Raw genomic sequence first — 24,651 nt, 5'->3', positions numbered from 1 at the left:
CAAGGGCATGTACCTTGGTTGCGGGCACATCCCCAGTGGGGGCTGTGCAGGAGGCAGCTGATCGATGTTTCTCTCTCATCGATGTTTCTAGCTCTCTATCCCTCTCCCTTCCTCTCTGTAAAAAATCAATAAAATATATTAAAAAAAAAAAAAAAAAAGAACGGGAGGCTACTGCACAGAGGTTGATGGCTAAATTACAGGCTCAGCAAAATGTCTTTCACAGACAAACTGCAATTCAAGAGACAACTACCAAAGCAAGTTTTATGCTATCATTCAAATTAGCAAAAGCTAGCAAACCTCTCTCTGCAGGCGAGTTTTTGAAAGAATGTATGATAGAGACAGCAGGTCTCTTGTGTCCAGAGAGCAAAGGCAAGTTTGAAAAACTCAGCTTATCGCGCAGGACAGTAACTCATCGAGTGGAACTGATTGATGAAGACTTGGCCAGCAAGTTAAATAGTAAGGCAGAGTTCTTTAAGTTTTATTCACTAGCATTGGATGAAAGTAATGACGTAAAGGACACTGCTCAGCTCTTAATTTTTATCCGAGGGATTAGTGACAATTTTGAAATTACGGAGGAGTTTTTAGCCATGGAGCCACTGAAAGGAAAAACACCGGGAGAGGACTTGTATGACCGGGTGTCTACTGTCATCGAGAAAATGAAGCTACCATGGAGTAAACTTGCTAATGTCACGACAGATGGATCTCCAAATTTAACTGGAAAAAATGTTGGACTGCTAAAAAGAATTCAGGATATAGTGAAAGAGGAGAACCCTAACCAAGATGTTATTTTTCTTCACTGTATTATTCACCAGGAATCATTGTGCAAGTCTATAGTACAACTTAATCATGTTGTTAATCCAGTCGTAAAGCTTGTTAATTTCATTCGAGGGACTGCAAAGGGACTTCAGCACCGTCAGTTTATTAAGTTTCTGGAGGAAACCGATGCGGATCACCACGACTTACTTTACCACTCTCATGTCCGCTGGTTGAGTTTGGGCAAAGTTTTCCAACGAGTGTGGGAGCTCAAAGAAGAGATTGGTGCATTTTTGAAATTAAAGGGGAAGTCTGACGAATTTACTGAGCTGAGTGACAAGAATTGGCTGTGTGACTTTGCATTTGCTGTAGATATATTTTCACATTTGAATGAGCTAAATGTGAAGCTACAGGGAAAAGATCAGTATGTACATGACATGTACACTAATGTGAAAGCCTTTAAATCGAAGCTGATTTTCTTTTCCAGACAAATTTCAGACAAAGTCTTCACTCATTTTGCCACACTAGCCACACAGAAGGAGACCATCCAAAACGTGAAGAAATACAGCAAATCACTGGATGACCTGCATGCAGAAGTGTGGTTCTGAACTCTATATCTTCCTTTGACAATTTTGTCCTGTTTCTTTGTCTCCGCATTTTGTTATGCTTCCTTGGTGCACCCCCTAGTGGTCTTTGTTCGCAGTCTTATAGTTAAATCTTGATTGTTGTAGCTAATTCCAGGGAGGGTTTGACCTCCAGGCCAAGTGGCTATGAGAATCAGCTGTGTCAGCAGTGAGAGAACTTCTGTCCTCTAGGGAGGTGCTAATCTAGCCTTTGCCTGAGGCTATCCGGTAAATGCCTCTGTGCAGGGCTTGGGCAGGGCGGGTCGCACAGGATCAACAGCGTGGGCCGGAGAGAGCAGTTATGGCGGCTCTCAGTCCTGTCCCCAGGGGCTCTGCCTCTCTGAGTCCCAGCACCCGCTGCAAAGCTGGGAGAGAAAGCTGCACTCGCTCTGACCGAAGCCAGACAGTCCCGCTTCTCCCGTTTGAGTCTGGGCCCCTAAAGACTCGCCTGTATCTGGTGCTCAGAGTCTGCGACTCCCTCCCGATTGAAAACAACAACCGCGCCCTCCACCGCCAGCCCGCTCCGCACACTCCCCACCTCAGAATTTGACTTCAGCACTGCGCCTCCTCTGAGTGTCCGTGTGCGTTTCTCTTTCCTCCTAGTTGTAGGACTTCCACTCAGCCAGCGTTCCTGTGGTTCTGGGTGATGTCCCTTCCGTTTTTTGGTTTCACTTTTGAAGTAGTTGTTCAAAGCAGCAAACTCCAGCGTTAACCTATGCCGCCATCTTGGTTCTCTCTGAAGTTGATGTTTTAAAGACCAAAAACCTTTCAACCCAGTCTACATTGCCACCTACATCTACGTCCCGGGCATAATTTGGAAGTTGCACTAAAGAAAATGTTTAATTTACTGTTTACACATTTTGTTCTTTTCTATTTGTTTTAGTTTAAATTATTTTATTATATTTAAGTTTAATTTGAAAGGCTTTTGTACCTTTCCTTTGTTAGGCAATTTTATTTTGCCTTTGCCATCTTCAATATAAGGTATGTTATTGTGCTATGATTCCTCCATTTTTTGAAGTTTCAAATTATAATAATTAGTGTTTACATTCTTCTTGTTAAAATGTTTGAAATGAATAAAACTATTGAAATAAAAAAAAAAGACTGTACCCTTTTATGTAATGATGTTTACTTTGAATTTATATTAGTTCACACAAACACTCCATCCATGCTTTTGTTCCGGCCCTCCGGTCCAGTTTAAGAACCCATTGTGGCCCTCGAGTCAAAAAGTTTGCCCACCCCTGGCCTAGCACCTGCACAGGCCACCGAACAGCAGACATTTCTGGGAGTCACTGGGGCTGTGTGGCCCACAGGTGCTAGACGGCCATGTGCCACTGCTCTGGCCTGTCCGGAGGGCGATGTCAGTGTGGTTGCAGCCAGGTGGCTGGCACCTTGATCCACCGCACTCCTCTCACTGACACCGAAGTTGTACAGCGGCCTCTGGCACAGCGGGGCGCACCGTGAATGAATGGCCGCTTCTTTCCTGAGCTCCTCTCCTTTAGAGAATTCCCAGGACAGGCTTCCTTTCGTTTCCAAGTTGTGTGTGACCAGCTCCTGCAGCTTTACTTACGGCGGTGGCCCCAGTCTATCCTACGCCCTGGCCTAAGAGGAGGGTAGATCTGGTTAAGAGTTGGGCACCAGGTCTTTCCTAACCCTCAGGTAGTGATGTTTCAGTCCAGTCTGTATCTTTTGCTGTGACGGTGAGGAGGGAGGGGCCTGCTAGCGAGGCCGGCCTGCCTCCCCGGAGCCCCAAGCCCCAGGCAGCCAGCTGAGCATCCCCCGCCCCACCGCTCTGAGCATCTGCAGCCTGCAGTCTCTACAAAACCCCCAGGTACCCTTTGCCCTCTTTTTAAGCCCTTGGAATGGTTTTCCGTGGAAATGAAATTCATGATCTGCCTCACAGAGACAGGATGTGACAGGGACTTCCTCCTTTTGTCTATCTCTCTTGGCTTTTATAGCAAAGGGCAGAGCAAGCAGCGGTGTTTTAAGGTGGAAGGTGGGTGGGGACTTGTCACACGTGAGCTGTCCCTCAACTGGACCAAGACTCTTTACAACGAGCATTTCTTTGCCCCAGAGTTGGGATCGCCAGGACTCGTCTGCCACTTCGGACCCTCCGCCGCAGCCTGCCAGGTACATGGCTCACCCCCAAGCCTGTCCAAACCTCCACCTCTCAGAACCGGGAAGCAGTAAATGATGGCTTCTTGAGCGAGCACAGGTTGGCCCCATCTTCCCAGCAGGGCCTGGCTGCAGGGAGGGGTGTTTGGAGTGTGGCCACGGGGAGTTGCAGCTCCACCTGAGGGTCCCTTCTTGGGGAGGTTCATCTCCCTGGGAGACGGGGTAGAAACTCCCTTGTGGGCCTGTTGAAATCAAACCAAAGCAAGCCAGTGAGCATCAATCCATCGACAGCGTGTGGAGGGCCAAGGTGCAAACCCTATCCCGGGCTTACAGCTTAGGACGCTGGGCATGGGAGGAGGGTGACGCTCACGAAAGTAGCAAAAGCAAAAAATAACCTCTGAAAAGATACTCAAAGCTGAGGAACCTGCAATCTCGAGACCATGGGTGAGCTCTAGGAACCGGAGAAGCAGGAGCAGCAAACTGGAATGGGTTGGAAGGGGCGGGGGTGGGGGGGGGGGAGGGGGCAGAGAGTGAGGAGGAAAGGAATGAGGGCACTTGGGCTTCCCCTGGCAAAGGGGGCAGCATTTGTGTGCCCGTGTGTCCCAGCCTTCCTTCCCTCCCCGCGCCCCCCCCCCCCCCGCCTCCCGGGTCCCCAGGAGGGAACACGCCAAGGCTCCCTGGAGAGCAGGGAGAAGGTGCCCACCAGCAAAACTTAGCTCCCGCCTGACACCCCCTGTCCGTCCATCCCCTCCCCACTGGCCCTCCATCTTCCCCGGATCTTCAGCACATCCAGGCCTTTCCCCAGCAGAGCCTCCTCCCCCGAACCAGAGCCTGAGATCCGTGCCCTGTGGGTCACAGCTGCGGGGGTGCGCCCTCACAGGGTCCTTGCTCTCTGGAGGACCGAGCCCCTAAAGCAGCGGTCAGGAGGGTGAGCTGCAGGCGGCGGGCGGGGAGACGGGCACTGAGTCCAGGGGGTTTCCCTGCGCAGGATGCAAGGGTGGATTCTTTCCCAGGCTCTTGTCCAGGTGGAGTTGAAAAATGAAGCCACGGACAAAAGGTGGCAAATGAAAATAGTGGAAATTTATTGGAAACAAGTACAGACTCCCACGTGGGGAGGGGGTCCCCAAGGGGGTGACCCACTGAGCCCCTTTTTTCTCTCTAAGGTTTCTAAAGGCTGCAGTTCTTTGCTTCTTGATGCTGCCTTCCAGCTGGTAGAACGTCAACTTCAAAGCTCTCACTCCCGCTTTTTCTCTCCCTTCAGCGGTAGAATTCTCTGTCTGCTGTGAAAACCTGTTTCCCTCTTCTCCCATGTGTGGGCATTTCTCTATTCCCTGTGAGAGTCTGCTTCCTTTCTCCCGGTGCCGTGGCTGCCCTATCTTCTGTGAGTGGGTGTCCCTCTCCCCTTATCCTGTGGCACCTTTTGTTCTCGGTGAATGGACGCCTGTTGACAGCTCCAGGCCCCCACCTACGCGCTCCAAGCCTTCCTCCCCCAAGGACCCTCTTAGGTGCTAAACCTCCCTAAACCCGCCTGTTTGACCCCTAAAAGCTCCTTTCGGCAGCACAGGGCATTCAGCCCCCCTGAAGCCCCTTCAGGAATTGCCAGACTGTCTCCCTCTGAGTGAAGGCTTCCCGGGCACAGCCTTGTGTGTTGGGAGCGAAGAGACCACGGGCATGTGCCTTCTGTTCGAGAAGAAGCTGCTCACGCGCTCTAAGGAAGACTCCGTTTTGAGGGGGCTTTTAGAATTTTATTCATGGGCCGGTGGTTGGTTGGTTGGCTCATTGGTCTTGGGGCTGAAGCCTGGGGACTCAGTGCACAAGAGATGCTGTCAGGGCAAGTGCTGTGGCCGGAGGTCCCTACAGGGGTCACGATGGGTGGGGGACAGGAGACTGAAGGTGCACCCAGTCCTGACACCTGGCACTGCTGATGAGGAATTCAGAGAAACACAAAACTTGAACCCCCTCTCCACCACCACCCCTGGCGCAGGCTGGTCAGCGGGCCTCCTTGTGCCTCTGTTTCCTTGTCTGTGGCCATAATAGTCTTAATACTCTGATGTAGGTAAGTGATTGGTAAGATACTAAGGTCTCGATTTGTGCTAATTTTTTATTACTCTGTGAAAGAGAGAGAGAGAGAGAGAGAGAGAGAGAGAGAGAGAGAGAGAGAGACCGCCTCCTCCAGCCTTGGTGACAGAAATCACACGGGTGCATCACAACAGACACCTGCAGTCCTACAGTAATTTCAGGGTCTGGAACACGCTGACAGCCCCAGCCCCCGAAATATCGGGGCATGCACTCCTCCTGTGAAGCACACCCGCCCCAGCTGTGGGCCTGATGAGCCGTGGCTGCCACAGAGAGGACTCAAGTCAACAACTACCATAAGACTTGACTAACTCCTCACAGCCCGGCCAGTCCAAACAGACCCGTCAGGTGTCCTGAGCCCTCCTGTCGGGGAGGCGGTGGCTGCTGCTAATAGACCTCATGGTCTTGCCCTCCTGAGCCTCTAGTTAAGAGTCCAGAAGTAAAGACCGAGGCCCAAAGGAGAAGAGAACGGGGAGGAGAGGAAACGCACCCCCTGCTCTGGGATTCTCGCTGCTGGTTTCCAGGCCTGACACGTACATGTTGCTGCCCTCAGCCCGGAGGCTGAGAGGCTGGACTGTCCGGTTATTGTGGGAATAGTCACCGCAGTAGCTGCTGGCCCGGAACACAGCCAGGACCCTCCAGAAGGGACTCCGACTCCCTCCCCCCAGAGGCCCCTCCTGCAGCACAAACCGAGCTGCTCCAGCTTGCCGCCCCCGCCCCTCCTGTGAGCTCCTGGAGGGCAGGGCCCCTCGCCCCTGGCCCCCTCACCTCACAGCTATCACCTCCCACCCCGTGGTATTCTATGGACCCAGTCCTTCCAGCTCAGGGGCCACCTGGGAGTCTCCCCTCTCCCATTCAGTCACCCTCACACCTCCTCTGGCCCCTCTCCTGCTGAATAACCCAGCAGCTTTCAAGTCTTTCATCTCAACCCGGCCAGGGGTGTTGCTGACCGTTGGTTGGGGCTCTGCGGTCACAGGACCACAGGAGCCTGTGCCATGTCACAGGTCTGTGTGAAAGGAAACCAAACCATGGCGTGGGAGGGAGAAGGAGGGGGAAGGGAGGCTGAGGATGATGAGAGTGGAGACTTCATGGGGCTCCCTCACCCCTTGGGGTGCTATGACGGAGTGAAAGGAGGGGGGTGCGTCTCCGGAGGAAGGTGGAGGGTGGCGAGCAGCTGTTTAGGAGGTGGAGGCGGAGCGGGGAGGTGCTCACTTTTCTTTAGAGCACCCGGCCAAGCTGTGGGAAGCTTAGCGACGCTCTGAGTTGGCATTGGTTTCTTCTATTGTTCAAGCAAAGAAATTGAGGTCCCACCAGTTATAAAATTGGCCTAAAGTCCCACAACTAAACAGAGGACAAATGCGGAGAGAATTGTGTATCTCCCAAGATGCATTGGCTGCCCGCACTCTCTGGCTATAGGATGTGAGACATGCTGCAAGTCCCAAGGTGGTGAAGGAGTAAGAGGGACAGCCCTTGCCTGTACTGGGGGTGGGTTTCCTGAACCACAGGTGGGGGTTGGTGTGGCTAGATGGGACCACACCATCGCTGTGGCCTCAAAGATGCCATAGACTCAGGGGCAGTCACCAGCTAACCTCCTGGAGGCTACACCTGAGGGTCTAGGACCGGAGGGAGGTGTCCCAGGTGCGGTTGAAGTTGGTGAGCATCTGCCAGGCATGCGTCCCATTTCTGAGAGGTTAGAACTCGGTGTTTGTTCATCTGTTTTGTGGACCTGATGTTCCAGGCCAAGGGAAATGGGAACAAGGCTGGGCAAGGAGAGTGAAAATGCATGTGAGAGTTTTTATAGATTTCCCTTTGTAGAAAGTCACTAAATACTAGCTGAGCCCCAGTACAACACGTGGCTCTATTTCTGGCTCTAAAACAATGTGAACCTCAGGAACTGCTTCTTCCTCTGGGACCTTGGGCCCTGTCCCCATGTGGCTCCGTGAGGCCAGGCAAGGCCAGTGATGCCATTAACAGAACTGCCTGGTAAAATTAGAAGCAGCTCTCACATCCGGCTATGGTTTAGGAGAAGCATGTCAAACTCAAAGGCTAACACGGGCCACATAAAGGAGGCATGTGGCCTGCAGGCCACGAGTTTGACGTGCTTGGTTTAGAAGAAGCCAGGTACTGGGGTTGTTAAGAACCAGACAAAAGATCATTAAGGCACTGATAGACCTCGGGCCTGAGGGGCCGGGTTCCAGCTCTCCTGTGTCACCCCAGCATCTCTTTGTCCCCCTGCAGGTGACCCTACTGCTGAGGAGATGGTAAATTCCCCAGTTTCCCTGGACTCGTTTCAGCGGGTACCTCAGCCCAGCTGTCTCGTCTTCCTCATCCACTTCCTCCTCTTCCTCCAGCCTTGGGAGTCAAACTCAGGTAGCGTATCCAATCTGCAGCCCATCCAGCCAGGACGTGAGCATATCAGCTCCCACCTGCCCCTCCTGCAGGTGCTCCGGGCTGAGATCTGTAGCCATGCCAGGTGCTGGTATTTAAGAACATTTCCATCCCAGTGGTTAGAGCCATCGGCCCCACACACCAGCCAGCCCCACCCGCAGTGTTCTTTCCCCATCTCTCCAGCCACCAGCACATTCCTACACACTCCCCACAGCTCACAAGCATGGCCGGGGCAGAGCAAGAGCGTGCCAAGAAGCTCTTACTGGTCTGTGCTCGGGCTCAACCAGTTGGAAAATACTTTTCAATCCATCTGTCCAGCTGTTTGTGATCAGGGTGCAAGAGAAATGTACCCAAGTTTTGGGAGCAGAGCTAAGAGAATCATTTGGGGTTTTTTTTCCCAGAAAGCCAAAAAGAGCCCTAGGTAGGAGGACGTGTTTGAGCAGAGCCTCGCAGGGTACATATTAGGCAGAAAGATGACAGGTGGAGGGTAAACTGAGGGAGGGTGCACCCAGGGAGAGGGCCAGGCATCAGGTGTGTGAGGGCGGGAGGGAGCTGGAGAAGGAAGCTAGTTGGAAGGGTGTTGGGGCTTCACCCGTGGCCACAAGGGACCTCAAGAGGAGTGAACAAAGAAGGCACCACCATGCGCCACCAACGGTGGGGCAGGACCCACGCCGGGAGAGCTGGGAGTGAGGTTTCAGTTCAGCTTGGCATGAATGTAGTTTTTAGCTGATCTTTGAAGGAAGGAAAGGAGGCTCACAGGAGGCAGAGAGAAGAGTGGGGCATGCCGGGCGGCAGGAAACAGCTCGTGCAGAAGAACTGCGGCAAGACTAGCCTCTTCTGGGAATTGCAGAAACCGGAGGGCCCAGATGGACACACCGTGAAAGAGGATGATCAAATGAAAGATCCTGGTGAACAGAAGCCTCCAAGGCAGGGCTCTCTGCTCCTCCTGTTCATCACACAGCCTTGTCCTCCCGCACAGAGCCAGCGGCAACCCTGACACACATGGTCAAGGTCAGAGTGAACAACTTTGGCCACCTGGTCACCAGGGCTGCTTTTATTTATTTATTTTTTAAATATATTTTATTGATTTTTTATAGAGAGGAAGGGTGAGAGAGAGAGAGTTAGAAACATTGATGAGAGAGAAACATCGATCAGCTGCCTCCTGAACACCCCCTACTGGGAATGTGCCCGCAGCCAAGGTACATACCCTTGATCAGAATTGAACCTGGGACCCTTCAGTCCACAGGCCAACGCTTTATCCACTGAGCCAAACCAGTCAGGGCACCAGGGCTGCTTTTAAATCTGGGAAAATGGATATCGTCCCCATCAATGACCCCCTTCATTGACCCCAACTGCATGGTCTACATGTTCCAGTATGATTCTATACAAGTTCAAAGGCACAGTCAAGGCTGAGGATGGGAAGCTTATCATCAGTGGAAAGTCCATCTCCGTCTTCCAGGAGCGAGATCCCGCCAACATCAGATGGGGAGATGCTGGTGCTGAGGATGTTGTGGGGTCAGTGGTGTCTTCACTCCCATGGAGAAGGCCGGGGCTCACTGGAAGGGGCAGCCAAGAGGGTCATCATCTCTGCCCCTTCTGCGGCTGCCCCCATGTTTGTGCTGGGTGTGAGCCATGACAAGTATGACAACTCCCTCGAGACTGTCAGCAATGCCTCCTGCACCACCCACTGCCTGGCCCCCCTGGCCAAGGTCATCCATGACAGCTTCAGCATCCTGGAGGGACTCATGACCACAGTCCATGCCGTCACCGCCACCCAGGAGACCCTGGATGGCCCCTCAGGGAAGCTGCGGTGTGATGGCCGAGGGGCTGCCCAGAACATCATCCCTGCTCCTACCGGCGCTGCCCAGGCTGCGGGCCAGGTCATCCCTGAGCTGAAGGGAAGCGCACTGGCATGGCCTTCCGTGTCCCACCCACAGTGTCGATTTTCGATCTGACCTGCCGCCGGAGAAAGCTGCCAAATGTGTGACATGAAGAAGGGAGTGAAGCAGGCGTCAGAGGGCCCCTCAAGGGCATCCTGGGCTGTACTGAGGACCAGGGGGTCTCCTGTGACTTTAACATGACCCACTCCTCCACCTTTGATGCTGGCGCTGGGTTTGCCCTCAGTGACCACTTTGTCAAGCGCGTTTCCTGGTCTGACAATGAATTGGCTACAGCAACAGGGTGGTGGACCTGATGGTGCCCATGGCCTCCGAGGAGTCAGAACGCCCTGGACCACCAGCCCCAGCGAGAGGAAGAGGGCCCTCAGCGGCTAGGGAGTCCTGGCCCCAGATCGATCCCCAACACAATGAGAATCTCCTAACCTCCAGTTTTCACCCCAGAGCCCTAAAGAGGGGGAGGGGCGTAGGGAGCCCTACTTTGTGTCGTGCACCATCAATAAAGTTCAGGGTACCCCCAAATAAACATCTTCAAGGAGGGATTTGACCTTTTTTAAAATATATTTTTTTTATCAACCTCAGAGAGGGAGAGAGAGATAGAAACACCCGTGATGAGACACAATCATTGACTGGCTGCCTCCTGCACGCCCCGCACTGTGATCCAGCCAGCAACCCAGGCATGTGGCCTGACCAGGAATCAAACAGTGACCTCCAGGTTCATAGGTCAATGCTCAACCACTGAGCCATGCCAGCTGGGCAGGATTTGACTTTTAGGTTAAAAATGAAAAAAAAGTAAAGTGCCCTAGCTGGTTTGGCTCAGTGGACTAAAGGGTCCTGAGTTTGATTCTGGTCAAGGGCCGTACCTTGGTTGCAGGCTCAATCCTGTGTGTGGGAGGTAACCAACCTATGTTCTCTCTCTGTCTCTCCCCCTCCCTTCCACTCTCTCTAAAAGTCAATGGAAAAAATATCGTTGGGCCCTAGCAGGTTTGGCTCAGTGGACTGAGCATCAGTCTGCGGACTGACGGGTTCCGGGTTCAATTAGGTCAAGGGCACGTACCTTGGTTACAGGCTCCCAGCCCTGTTCAGGGGCATGCAGGAGGCAACCAATCGATGTGTCTCTCTCAGATCATTGTTTCTGTTTCTCTCCACTCTCTCTTTCCACTCTCTCTAAAAATCAATGGGAAGGGGGAAAGAAGATATATGTAATACTCTTTGAAATACTTCAAGCAATAAAAATATATATATATATATATATATATATATATATATATATATATATATATATATATATATGTTTAAAAAATCAATGGAAAAAAATTTCCTCGAGTGAGGATTAAATATATAGATAATCTCCTCAGGTGAGGATTAACAAAAGAAAAAGCAAGGAGCCCCATAGATTATTATTATTATTTTAAAAATATATTTTTTATTGATTTCAGAGAGGAAGGGTGAGGGAGAGAGAGATAGAAATGTCAAGAATGAGAGAATCATTGCTCGGCTGCCTCCTGCACACCCCCCATTGCGTATCAAGCCCGCAACCAGGCATGTGCCCTTGACCGGAATCAAACTTGGGACCCTTCAATCCATGGGCTGCCGCTCCATCCACTGTGCCAAACCAGCTAGGGCCCCATAGATTATTTTAATACCCTTTGCTGTTACAGAGGCTGTGTACATGTACACTATAAAAAAATAGAAAATCAGACAAAACAAAAAAAGAAAATATTCCCATTATTCAGAAATTACCAATTCATTTCTTTTTTAAGAACATATTTTTATTGATTTCAGGGAAGAAGGGAGAGGGAGAGATAGAAACATCAGTGATAAGAGAGAATTATTGATCAGCTGCCTCCTGCCTCCTGCACACCCCCTACTGGGTATCAAACCAGAAACCAGGGCATGTGCCCTTGACCACAATCGAACTCCAGACCCTTCAGACTGCAGGTCGATGATCTACCCACTGAGCCAAACCGGTTAGGGCCCAATTCATTTCTTTCATGACAATAACTTGTTCAAGAAACCTGATGGCTGTCTTGTAGGGTGTCTCACCTTCCCCGTGCGAATGGTTTACTGCAGATGTCTGCGCTGCAAAGGGATATGACAAAAGCCTATCTGTGAGGAGAGCTGTATTTGGCCATTGTTCTGTCTTCTCATCCTAGAGGAGGTCAAGGTGATTGGCCCTGGGGAGTCCATCCTGGCGAATGTCGGGGAAGAGGTGGAGTTCCCCTGCCACCTGTCCCCCTACCGAGACGCGGAGCACATGGAGATCCTCTGGTTCCGGAGCCAGGCCTCGGACGTGGTGCACCTGTACCAGGACCGGCGGGAGCTCCCGGGGCGGCAGATGGCGCAGTTCCAGAACAGGACCACGCTCATCAAGGACGAGATCGTGGACGGCACCGTGATCCTGCAGCTCCAGGACGTGGTCCCCGCCGACCAGGGCCCTTACGGGTGCCGCTTCCTCTCCCGCGACTCCTCCTTCTCCGGGGAGGCTGTGTGGGAGCTGGAGGTCGCAGGTGCGTGAGCGGTGAGCTGGCCGGGCGCCAGCGCGGGGGCCGTAGGGAAGGGTCCGTTGGATGTGACTGCTTGGCTTCAGAGTAGACGGGGAAGCGCGGAGAACAGGGGAATTGCTCTGTTAAAAAAAATTAGAAAATGAACAACAAAAAAGTTGTTCACAAAAAAGATACACAGCCCGTAAACATATGGAAAGATGATTGATCCCTTTTACTCATCACGAAAGGCAAATTAAAGCCACACTGACATGCAATTGTTTACTTCTCAGTCTGGCAAAAACTTTAAAACTGGTGGGATTGTGGGGAGGAGCCTCTGCACCATGTAGACAAAGTTCAAGGTCCCAAAGCGCCAGGGCCTGGGGGTTTGGCGACTGCGGGGTCGTCTGCGCACCTACCTTTGAACACCAATCTCACCTCTAGGAGTTTACCCTGAAGAGACACCGCCCGCAGCTAAATAGAAAAAAGGCAAAGGAATAAGTTTAATCTGTGTAGCACTCTTTGTAATTGCAAATTAGCGGGAGCAACCTCAATGAGCAAGCACGGGTGCTGAGTGTGCCCGGGCACACGTGGGGTGATCCATACCGCGCACCTGGAGACACAGTAGCTCTGTGAGCTGGTGCGGAGTGATTTCCAGGTTGTTCGGAAAAAAGAAAAGCAAGATGCATGAGATGTCCTATAGTGTGTCAACTTCAGTGTAAGAAAGAAGGAGAAACACTGCACAGGACAAAACACAGGGAGGATAAGTAGAAACGACTGACATGAGTTCCCTAAGGCAGGGGCTGCGAGGGGGTGGAAAGGATGGAGAAAGGTCTGGGACTCTCCTGACATACATCTGTTACAGTATTGGCATTTAAACCACATTAACGTTTTGCATATTTAAAACGTAAAGCTAGCGCCACAGGATGGGACAATAAAGGAGTGTGTTATCACAGGCACTTGAGCCCTGGAGGGATTCAGGAGAGAGAGAAGACAAGCTGTTGAACTCTGGGGGGAGATTATTCTTCATTCTCAGGGACTGTCCCTTGCATAATATGACTAAACTAGAGGCCCGGTGCATGAAATTTGTGCACTGGGGGGGGGGGGGATCCCTCAACCCAGCCTTACCCCCTCTCACAGACTGGGAGCCCTCAGGGGATGTCCTACTGACCGCTTGTGTCCACTGGGATGGGGACATGCTCCAAGCTGTGAGGAGGCCACCGGGAGCACACCCACCCCCCAACCTGTGTTGTGTCTGCTGGGCTGGGGGTGTGCTGCCTGCCCAGATGCCCGCCCTCCCTCCACCGCTGGGGCACGGGACGCTGGCCTTGTTGCTGGGGTGACAACGCCAGCGTCCCGCCCCGGCTGCTGTGGGCGCTGCCATCTTTGTGACAGAGTGACAGTCAGTTTGCATATTACCCTTTTATTAGATTAGATGTCAGTAGCCCCTTCGAGTAAAATGCCTCCTCCATGTTTCCAAATGTTCCAACAGACTCCTTGTTGACAGTCCGTGGGTGGAGGCCACGAGCCCCTGTGTGCTCAGAGTAGTCATAGGTCGTGATACCTTATGGTGACTGCAAATGATAAGCTTTAACCACAACTTCCAGAAGGAGCCTAATCCTTCCCACTCCTGCCTCTCTCAGGGATGGGGTCAGACCCTCACATCTCCCTTGAGGGCTTCAAGAAAGGAGGCATTCAGCTCAGGTGCAGCTCCAGTGGCTGGTACCCCAAGCCTCAGGCTCAGTGGAGAGGCCACCTGGGACAGTGCCTGCCTCCGGAGTTCGAAGCCATCACCCAGGACGCTCGCGGCCTGTTCGGTCTGGAGACATCTGTGGTTGTCCAAGGCGGGGCCCACAGCAACGTGTCCTGCTCCATCCAGAACCCCGTTCTGCTCCAGAAGAAAGAGTTTGTGGTCCAAATAGCAGGTCAGTGGGTGCTGGCTCACCTTCATCTTCCTAATCATCACATCCTCCATGTTCATTGTCCCAAAGTCCATCTACAAGGTCACAATAGTATGGGGGCCTGGCTGGGGTGAGCTGACCTTGACATCTGAAAAGCCAGCAACTTGGATATCGGGAACCTACTAAGAATGCAACTGGCAACCCCACCCGTAAACAGAGAAGGTCCCAGAGAGCCAACATTACAAGGCCACCAGCTAAAACCCAGAAACCCTACTCAAGGAGGCAAATGTTCCTAACGGTAGTTCCTGAGGCCTGACAATGTGCTCCAACCCCGTCCTGCGCCTCCTCTGAGTCTGGGTATGATATTCTCTTTCCTCCTAGTTGTAGAATTTCCACTCCGCCAGCCTTCCTGTGGTTCTGGATGATGTCCGTTCCGTCTTTTAGTTGTTTTTTGAAGTGGTTGTTCGAGGCAGCAATCTCCGGTGTTAACCTATGTCGCCATCTTGGTTTCTCTCGCTGTTAGTCATCAAAGTCTTTTTCTGAGGCTCCCGCTGAAAGGTTTAATGTTCATGGCTCTAGTTGTTTTTAAGACTTGAGGACAAACCCAATCTATGGGCTGTTTATCTACATAGGGTCCAAATCAATAGTTATAATAACAGAAAGAAATGTCATCTTATAAATGATGATTTATCCTCAGGTAAGAGGACTTGACAGTCCACATAGGTCATTTAAATATGGCTGGCAGTCAGGGTGGCCATTTGTGTTAGCTAATTGTCCTTTTTATTTATTTATCTATTTTAGAGAGAGAGTGACGGCAGGAAGAAGGGAGAGAGAGAGAGAGAAAGAAAGAAATCTACTTGTTGTCCCACCTATTTGTGCATCCATTGGTTGAGTCTTGTTGGTGACCTGACCAGGGCTCAAACCCACAACCTTGGCACATCGGGATGATACCAACTGAGCACCCGGCCAGGGTTACCTTAGCTGGTGGTATTCACCCAAAGGGAGGCTAAAACATCACGTATCTTTATGACAGGGATGTAGCCACAGCTTGGAGCCAGGTGCCTCCGTGAAACTCCCAGGACACAGGATAGAGGGGTTTTCTCTTAGATGTTTACATTTCAAAGAGATGGCTTTGAGCTCCCAAAGAGAACCGTTCCTGGGTTGTAAAACTGGCGGTGGGAGGCTTATTTAGCTTTCAAAAGAATTTGCATACATCTCAATAGGATAGAGAAAAGATTTACAAGTTTTCCAAAGAAAATGGTCTAAGAAAGGGGGAAAGGGAATGGGGGGAGTCTCTTTTCTTACACCGGGGAATTTTTATTTATTTTTTTCGATGTGTAGATGTTTTGTTGATATCAGAAACCCAGTTTGCTTCTTGCAAACACTTAGCTTCTACGTCTCATCACATCTTTGGAAGAATCGATAGCAAAGGATGTGAGTCACATGAATATCTATTAGGGGATCGTTCAGGTAGAGGAAACAGCAAGTGCAAAGGTCCTGAGGTGGGACTGTGTGTGGCTATTGGAGGAGGTGGGAGGGGAAGGAACAGGGACAAGACCAAGGGTAGCTGGTCAGGGTGGCAACACACCCTGAGACTTTGCTCTCAACCTGAGGTGAAGGACCAATCCGCGTGGCCCAATAGTTTTGTACCAGATAATAAAAATGCACGGCTAGAAAAATTAAACAAACAAAAGAGCACGTTGTGCTAAGTGGAATGTCAGACACAAGGGGACACCTATTGTCTGATTCCACTTTCATAAGGTAGTCAATTCGTAGAGATGGAAAGTAGAATAGAGGTTACCCAGGGTAGGAGGGCGGGGACATGGGAAGTGAGTGCTTACTGGGGACACTGTTCCTAATGTGACCCCTAACAGTATTTACTGAGGACAAACAATGTGCTCCAAACCCCTGTCCTCAGTTCACATTCCAGTGGGAGAAACACACACACAGGTGAATTACGTTGTAGGGAAGAAGAAGAAAAGTTCTGGTGGTTGCACTGAACTGTGAGCTTAAAAATGCCTAAGATGGCACATTTATGTGATGTGTATGTAACCACGATAAAAAGAAAAAAAACGTTTTAAAAGGCCATTGAGATGAAAGCACCAATTTTTTATAATTACTGCCGCAGACACAGAAGCACTCTGTGAAACTGCCACACGGGTTTCCAGAGGTTAGTCTCCGTGCCGCACCTGTGAACTGTCCGCAGCGGCCTCCCGAGGGGACCCGGGGAGGAAAGGGCGGGCTGTCCGTCCGCCCGCGCGGCTTTGCCATCGATTCTTCCAAAGGCGATGAGACGTAGAAGCCGAGGGTTGGCAAGAAGCGAAGTGGGTTTCCCGCATCAACAAAAGCCCTGGCACGCAGGCGCCGGGCGAGAGCCGTCAGGGCGGCGGGCCCCGCAGTTCGGGGCGGGGGAGGGTCACTGACTCCCGGGTTCATTCTCCTCGGCGTCCGCTGGTCTGTCCCCAGTTTGCGCGCTTTCCCTCCCCGCGAGCCGGTCCAAGGCCCCGCAGCTCCTGGGGACCCACCTTCCCAGAGCCTGGGCGGCGCCCCTGGCCGGTGGCGGCGCAGCCCCGGAGGCTCAGCTCCCCAGCCCGTCGCCCGCGAGGTTTCCCGGCCCCCGGGGCCCTGCCCCCGGGGAACTGAGTGCGCAGAGACGCCTCAGTCAAGACAACTCCCGTGGGTGTCTTCCAGATGCGTTTCTCCCCGGACCCGCGCCCTGGAAGACAGCCTTCCTCTGGACGTCCGTGGTCGGCCTGCCGCTCCTCCTGGCCCTGCTCGCGGCGCCGGCGCTGTGGTTCTTCCAGCGGCAGCGGCGGGCGCTGGGTACCGCGGGGGCCGTGCGCGCGGGGCGGGCGGGGCGGGGCGGGGTGGGGCGGGCGCTGGGTACCGGGGGCGAGGCGGGGCGGGGCGGGGCGAGGCGGGGCGGGGCGGGGCGGGGCGGGGCGGGCGCTGGGTACCGGGGGCGAGGCGGGGCGGGCGGGGCGGGGCGGGGCGGGGCGGGCGCTGGGTACCGGGGGCGAGGCGGGGCGGGCGGGGCGGGGCGGGGCGGGGCGGGCGCTGGGTACCGGGGGCGAGGCGGGGCGGGGCGGGGCGGCCTCTGGGTACCGTGGGCGGGGCGGGGCGGGCTCTGGGTACCGCGGGGGGCGGGGCGGGCGGGGCGGGGCGGGCGCTGGGTACCGCGGGGGGCGGGGCGGGCGGGGCGGGGCGGGCGCTGGGTACCGCGGGGGGCGGGGCGGGCGGGGCGGGGCGGGCTCTGGGTACCGCGGGGGGCGGGGCGGGCGGGGCGGGGCGGGCGCTGGGTACCGCGGGGGGCGGGGCGGGCGGGGCGGGGCGGGCTCTGGGTACCGCGGGGGGCGGGGCGGGCGGGGCGGGGCGGGCTCTGGGTACCGCGGGGGGCGGGGCGGGCGGGGCGGGGCGGGCGCTGGGTACCGCGGGGGGCCGTGCGCGCGCGGGGCGGGCTCTGGGTACCGCGGCGGGCGGGCGGGGCGGGGCCCTGCCCACACCTGCTCCTTTCCTTTCTCTGTTCAGAAAAGCTGAAGGAGCAGGCGGACAAGGACCGAGGTGAGCGGGATGAGGAGCCTGCAGAGGGGCCCTGAGCAAACGGGGGGAGTCAGACTGGGCGGCTCGGGAGCAGCGCGGGGACGCCCTCGCCTCGCCTCGCCTTGCCTCGGAGCCCGGGGCCCGCTCCCCTCGCGCGTCCAGCCCCGCCTGGTCCCCAGAACGCGCGGGGACAGAATCTGTGCACTTTGGAAAGCGAGGCGTTAGCGTTTCGTTGATGTAGATTTCCTCTTTTCTTCGTTTCTTCTCCAGGGAAACTCACCGAGGAGCTGGGTATGTTCTGGGCGCCGCGTGCACGTCACGCACCCGATGCGCGGCCTTTGGCCAGCGATAGATGGCAAAGATCTCATTGTTAACCCATCCCTCCGCGCCTCCCGTCTTCTCTCTCAAACGGACTCGAGCGAAGCTGCCCCGGAGGCCCGGCCTCACTCAGACCCTCTGGACAGACCCTCCCAGCCCCTTCCCTGCCGCTCACAATTCCACTTAAAGGTGTAGCCCTCTGGCTCATGTTCCTAGGATAGCCTTCTATTTTAAATGCAAGTGCCACTGGGAAGGGTGGCACCGTGAGCCTGCACGGAAGTGGTAGAGCATATAGTATCGTCTACAGGAGTGCGTAGCGCTGCCCTGCTCAGGGGCATTTACTTTTAAAATACACAAGGCGGACAGGCCAAAGGCATGCATTTCCAGTGGCAAATGATGGGTCCTGGCATCCGGCGAGGAGAAACAACTCAGTGTGCTGTCCTCCCGTCCTTTAAATAAGGCACCACACGCCCGGAGGCGCGGGCGGGCTGTGCTCTGTAGCTGGACTCTGCGGCTGGACTCAGCGGCTGGACTCAGCCAGGACAGCTGGTGATTTCAGGGCGGATGAGCAGTAGCTTCTTCAAACCAGACCTGAGCCCTGGGAAGAGGCTCCTCAGTGCCAATACCTGCTCCCCTTCCCAGGCCCCTCCCGCGGTGGGGACTTCTGCCCTAAGAGCAAAGACTAGGTTGAGGTGTAGGAATCCTGCAGGGGAGGGTGCAGAGACTGGGATGGGATTGAGGGGAGCGGTGGGCTAAGACTCTGGAAGCACCTTCCCAGTGGCCTGACAGCCTTGGGAAATGGTCCACCAGCCCAAGGCTGATGCTCCCTCTGTTCTGCTTATAGGGAAGGTGCAGTCAGAGCTTGGTAAGTGACCCCTCTTGGAACTGTTCCTTCTTGTCCACCTTTTACCATCTGGTTACCCAGGTACGTTCTGATCTCCCAACCAGGTCTGATGGCCAGGCTGGAACCCGCTGGCTCTGAGGGCCTGGGCGGCAGGAGGAAGGGGAGGGGGCTGGAGTGGGTGCAGATTCCACCTGCGGGCAGGGAAGCTGCAGGAACCTGGTTCTAATTCCGTGTTTTTCCTTCACTGCTTCAGACTGGAGAAGGGCTGAAGGCCAGGCTGGTGAGTGAAGCCCATTTCTCCCCCATTGTCCACTTTACACCTCAGCGTCCCAGCCACTCTCTCTGATTAACCAAACCACATCTCCTCCCGTTTATTCCACAGCCTCACTCAGCACAACTTAGTCTATGTCACTGGTAGAGGTTATATTCGAGTTTTTCATATTGTCCTGAGGTGTAGGCATACTGTAAACCATGGGTGCCAAGCCTGGCTGCAAATAAGAATCCCCTAAGCTCCTGGTGCCAACCCTCAAAGACTGACCTGTGGGTCTGGGGTGGGCATGCTACTCCACACGTAAACATTTCTCCCTGTGTCTGCCTCCAGTCCCCCATAAAGCCACCAATCTAAAGCCTACCTTCTATTCTATGTATTCTTGCAAAGTGTGCACTTGTTTTGTGCACATGCATTTTAGTTTATGTCCTTTACAGTCCCATGCTACTCCTGGCTTTTCTCACCATCGCGGTGTTTTAATATCCATCCTGCTGCCACATGCACATCTGCCCTGCTTCCCCCTGTTGCCCAGCCTCCATTTCAGCCAGCCGCCCTCCTGAAGCACAGCCAGCCTGCTCTAACCCACTCCACCACGCGCAACACAAGCATGCAACACAAGCATGCCGCCTCCCGGCTGTGTGGAGACTTCTCCGGATGGACACCCAGGAAGGGGATTGCTGGCCCAGGGAGGATAGAGGGATCCCCGAAGGCAGCGCCATCTCCCGCCCGCCGTTGGCAGTGCATGGAGCCCCACGTGCCCCTGTTCCCTGTGAGCCAGCTTGCTAAGCTTGCCAGTCAGAAGAGAGGAGTGATTCTCGCTGTTTCTTCAGTGTGCACGCCTCTGAACACTAAGGAGTTTGGGCACCTCATGTGCGAGGTGGCTGGTGGGGGTTCCTCTTCTGAGGCTGAATGGCTCGCGTTAAGAAAGGAGGCACGACAGGTATCCAGAGGACGCGTTAGGACAGGAGCCAGCCTCCGCGGGGCCTCCTGGGGACCGAGCTGGCCAGGCCCAGGCGGAGGCTTTCTCTCCATCCTGCAGACACCCGTGCCGCTTGTCCGGGGCTCTGTGCTCTGGTCCCCCGCCCTCCTGAGCACACCGGCTTGCATGCAGCTTGGGTATAACCCAGCACCGACGCCAGCCCCTTACTCCATCCTGAATCCTCAGGAACATGGGCCGAAACCAGCTGTCATGGTGGGAAAGGGCTCTTCAGGGTTACAGTGTCCCTCCTGCGTCTCTCACAGTCCCAGGGAGCCCGACTCAGCTCCCTGAGCCTCATTTTCCTCTCTGTTTGGTTTCAGAGTGGAGAGCAGCCCAGCAATATGCAGGTAACTGGAGGTGGGGCCAAGGAATGACGTGACTTAGATTGGCTGGACCTTTAAACAGAGGGAGGTGGAGCGATCTGAGATTAGAGGAGGAGTCTGTCCAGAAGCCAAGTATGAGCCTGCACACATAGACACACAAGTCCACTTGCACAGACATACCACCACCCACACGCCTGCGTATGCACATATGCACACACACATGCTTGCATGCATAGATGTGATTAGCTCACACAGGTATACATTGGTGTGCACATACATACCCCCACAAGCATATATCTTTCTTGGTTTTGTTAATCCTCACCAGAGGACATTCTTTTTAATTGATTTTCACTGAGAGTGGAAGGGAGAGGGAGAGACAGAAACATGATGTGAGAGAGACACCTCGATTGCTAATTGGTTGCCTCCTGCTTGTGCCCTCACCTGGGCCTGGGTTCAAGCCTGCAACTGAGGTGTGTGCCCTTGACCGGAATCCAACCCACAACCAACCCTTCAGTGTGTGGGGCCCACGCTCTAACCACTGAGCAACCAGCTAGGGCTCTTTCTTGGTTTTACTGGGTCTTTCCATCTGCAGGAGGCTGTTTGCAGGAGCCAATGCAGAGTTGTAAGGAACCTTCCAGATGGTCTGACGGAAGGGATCCTTTGGGTTCCCATCCATCAAATGGGTGTGTTCCGGCAGCTATGGTGATGGCAGGGCACTGGACCAGATCATCTCAGAGGTCCCCTGCAGCTTTAAAATCCTAAACTTGCTGTAAAACTGAGGCAAACACACACACACACACACACACACACACACACACACACACACCTGAGGCTCAGCGCTCAGTGATGCTCTCTCTAGGCCACACTGGTGGTGAGACAGCTGGACTAGCCCAGCCCTCGGCTCCCTCCCCTGGACCAGGACTTGAGGGCAGTGAGCTCTCCATCCCCAGGAGCCTGCCTCGTTGCTGTCTCTCCTCTCCAAGGTACCGGTACCGGTACCGGCACCGGCACCCGGCACCAGTATAGAATTCAGGAGCCTTCCAGTTCAGGAAAGAAATAGGATTCCTCTTATCACATTCAAATGCCCCGGTGCCCGCAGGCCACTTCAGTCTCCCAGTGTGTGGGGTGGCGGTGAGAGTGAATATTCCACCAATTGTTCCAAAAATAGAGGTTGGCCAGTTGGGAGGAGACAGGTAGGGCCCGGCACCCTGCAGAGCACTAACTCAGAGCCTCTGCGCAGTGAACGTGACCCTGGATTCGGCCTCAGCACACCCCAGCCTGGAGGTCTCCCAGGACGGCAAGAGCGTGTCCTCCCGCGGGGCCGGGGCGGCGCTGGTCCCGGCGGTGCCGGGAGACCCGCAGCGGTTCACCGAGCAGACGTGCGTGCTGAGCCACCAGCGCTTCCGGACCGGCCGCCACTACTGGGAGGTGGACGTGGGCCGGCGCAGCCGCTGGTTCCTGGGCGCCTGCCTGGAGGCGGTGGCGCGCGCGGGGGCGGCGCTCCTGAGCCCGGCCGCGGGCTACTGGGTGATGGGGCTGTGGAACGGCTGCGAGTACTTCGTGCTGGAGCCGCAGCGCCGGGCGCTGTCCCTGCGCGTGCCGCCCCGGCGAGTGGGCATCTTCCTGGACTGCGACGCCGGGAAGCTGGCCTTTTTCAACGTGTCCGACGGCTCCCACATCTTCACCTTCACCGACACCTTCTCGGGGCCGCTCTGTGCGTACTTCAGGCCCAGAGCCCCCGACGGCAGCAAACGCCCCGATCCGCTCACCATCTGCCCGTTGCCCGTTCGAGCAACACGCGTCCCCGAAGAGGAGGACGGTGACACCTGGGCACAGCCTTACGAGCCCTCGGCGCCCCCCATGGAACCATGGTGAGGCGCGCGCTCGCCGGGTGGAGGAAGCGCCGCCAAAAATGCCAGCAAAGGCGACACACAGACAGACAGCGGAAGGGAAACAGACAGGGGCTTGGCCTGCGTCGATGTGTCTCTGTGTTTAGAATTTTCCTTTTTAAAAAAAGAGGCAATTCCCAAGCTTGTCTGTGTGTATCATAGGATTGAGAAAGTAAGGAAAACATTGTGCTCACCGCGCAAAGGGGGAGGAAAGGGGGAAGAGGGAGGGGAGAAGGGAGACATGATTGGATTAAAGATATCCATTAACTTACATATTTGTATACGTCGTATTTATTTTCTAGTTGATAAGGAATGAATTCATCTAGGGCTCATATCCCAGTTTTAAATGTTAATTCCCACTAACGTGAGCTTGGGAAGTGGCTGGTTTCCGGGCTGGGACTGAGAAAGCACAAGGCGGATCTGGACCGTTTTGTGCCTTAAAGTGCAAACGTGCTCAAAAACTTCACAGGAGCTGAGTGAAGAGGCGCCGCTGGCCAATGGCGGGACAATTTGAACTTTAAAGAGAATCATTTTTTAAAAATATATTTTTATTTATTTCAGAGAGGAACGGAGAGGGAGAGGGAGATACAAACATCAATAATGAAAGAGAATCATTGATTGGCTGCCTCCCCTCCTACTGGGGATCAAGCCCACAACCCAGGCATATGCCCTTGACCGGAATCGAACCTGGGACCTTTCAGTCCACAGGCCAAGGCTCTATCCACTGTGCCAAACTGTCTAGGTAGGGCTTACAGAGAATCGTGACAAGAATTGCTCAACAAGGGGCTGAGCAAATAAATGTCGCAAAGTCGGCTGAGCATCAGGTTTCTCAGAGAAAGAAAACAAACAAAATACAGAGAGGGGCAAGGAGAGAGCGAAAGAACGCCCCTGAGCCCGTGGTTTTCTCGGTGTGCAGGTGGATGGAACCTGTGTGCGATGCGGTGGAGGGGTGTGCGTATGAGCCTGCGTATTGTTCCTGGCTCTGCTTTGAGGACTTAGGAACAGTAACATCCAGGACCAATGAGCACATCTGGCACCATAACTTGTTGGTTTTTAGTCCTTTCCACTAAAAGAACAAGGCTCCTTGGAGAAATGATGGGCTCTGGGTCTGGGAAAGCAGACAGGAGTGACACTGAGATTTATTATACATCCTATATAATACAGAGCTAATATGCTAATTAGACCGGACAGAATGACCTTCCAGAGAGACCAGTGGGCGGGGGGCAGGGCTGTGAGGCAGCCTGGGCTGAGGGGTTGGGGGGGGGGGGCGGGTTCGAGGGCCTACTCCTGCATGAATTTCATGCATTGGGCCTCTAATTTAAATATAGTTTTTTACCTAGATTCTGGTACAGAGGTCCTAAAACTCGGAATTTCCTCAGTGATAAGAGTAATAAGGGTGTCTTTTGATGTCTTTAACAAGCCCCTCTCAGATCTCAGATACTCCAGAGCCCATTTTAGTCAATGCGATGACTTTTGGAAAGCGTGAGGATCTGGTCTAGCTGCCTGGGGAACCACCTAGTCATTACAGAGTTGTAATTTGGCCCCACCCCCATCCCAGCCTCAGGGAGGGGCTGGAGAGTGAGCTCTATTGCCAGTGGCCAATGATTTAATCCATCACGGAAATGAAATAAAGCCGCCAGAAGAATCCAAAAGGACTGGGTTCCAGAGTTTCCGGATTGATGAACACTTGGGGATTCAGGGAGAGTGGCACTCAGAGCATGGCAGCCCTGTTCCCCTTTCCACACACCTTGCCTTTGCATCTTTTCCTTCTGGCTCTTCCTGAATCATATAATCCTAGTAAACCTGGAATCTAGTAAGTACACTGTTTTTCCTGAGTTCTGTAATTCACTCTAAGAAATTAATCGAACCCACGTAGGGTGTTGTGGGAACCTCTCATTTACACCTGGCTGGTCAGAAACACAGGTAACAACCTGGACTTGCAATTGGTGTGTGAAGTAGGGGGCAACTAGACGCAAGGAGAGATATCACTTGAGGGATATTAGGCAGGAAAGATAGCTCTAGGCCAGGGGTGGGCAAACTTTTTGACTCCAGGGCCACAATGGGTTCTTAAACTGGACCGGAGGGCCGGAACAAAAGCATGGATGGAGTGTTTGTGTGAACTAATATAAATTCAAAGTAAACATCATTACATAAAAAGGTACAGTCTTTTTTTTAAGTTTTATTCATTTCCAATGGCCGGATCTGGCCGCTGGCCGTAGTTTGCCCACGGCTGCTCTAGGGCATGAGGGGAAAGGGAGA

The 24,651-nt window shown here is 53.9% G+C and overlaps 1 protein-coding gene across 1 annotated transcript; it reads left to right on the top strand.

Annotated features, from left to right (window-relative positions):
* The first annotated feature begins 3,357 nt into the window (after nt 1–3,357).
* Nucleotides 3,358–22,595, top strand: BTNL9 (butyrophilin like 9). Its single transcript, XM_059695613.1, has 11 exons — nt 3,358–3,503; nt 7,803–7,934; nt 12,004–12,357; nt 13,974–14,255; nt 16,923–17,054; nt 17,760–17,792; nt 18,042–18,062; nt 18,934–18,954; nt 19,187–19,213; nt 20,501–20,527; nt 21,744–22,595. The coding sequence occupies exons 2-11, from the start codon at nt 7,823–7,825 to the stop codon at nt 22,376–22,378; spliced, it is 1,644 nt and encodes a 547-aa protein (XP_059551596.1). The 5' UTR covers nt 3,358–3,503; nt 7,803–7,822; the 3' UTR covers nt 22,379–22,595.
* The last annotated feature ends 2,056 nt before the right edge of the window (nt 22,596–24,651 follow it).

Source organism: Myotis daubentonii, chromosome 5, assembly GCF_963259705.1.
Source record: "Myotis daubentonii chromosome 5, mMyoDau2.1, whole genome shotgun sequence".
Taxonomy (NCBI): Eukaryota; Metazoa; Chordata; class Mammalia; order Chiroptera; family Vespertilionidae; genus Myotis; species Myotis daubentonii.
Note: the sequence above shows the minus strand (reverse complement) of the source record. Positions and strands in the feature narration are given on the sequence as shown.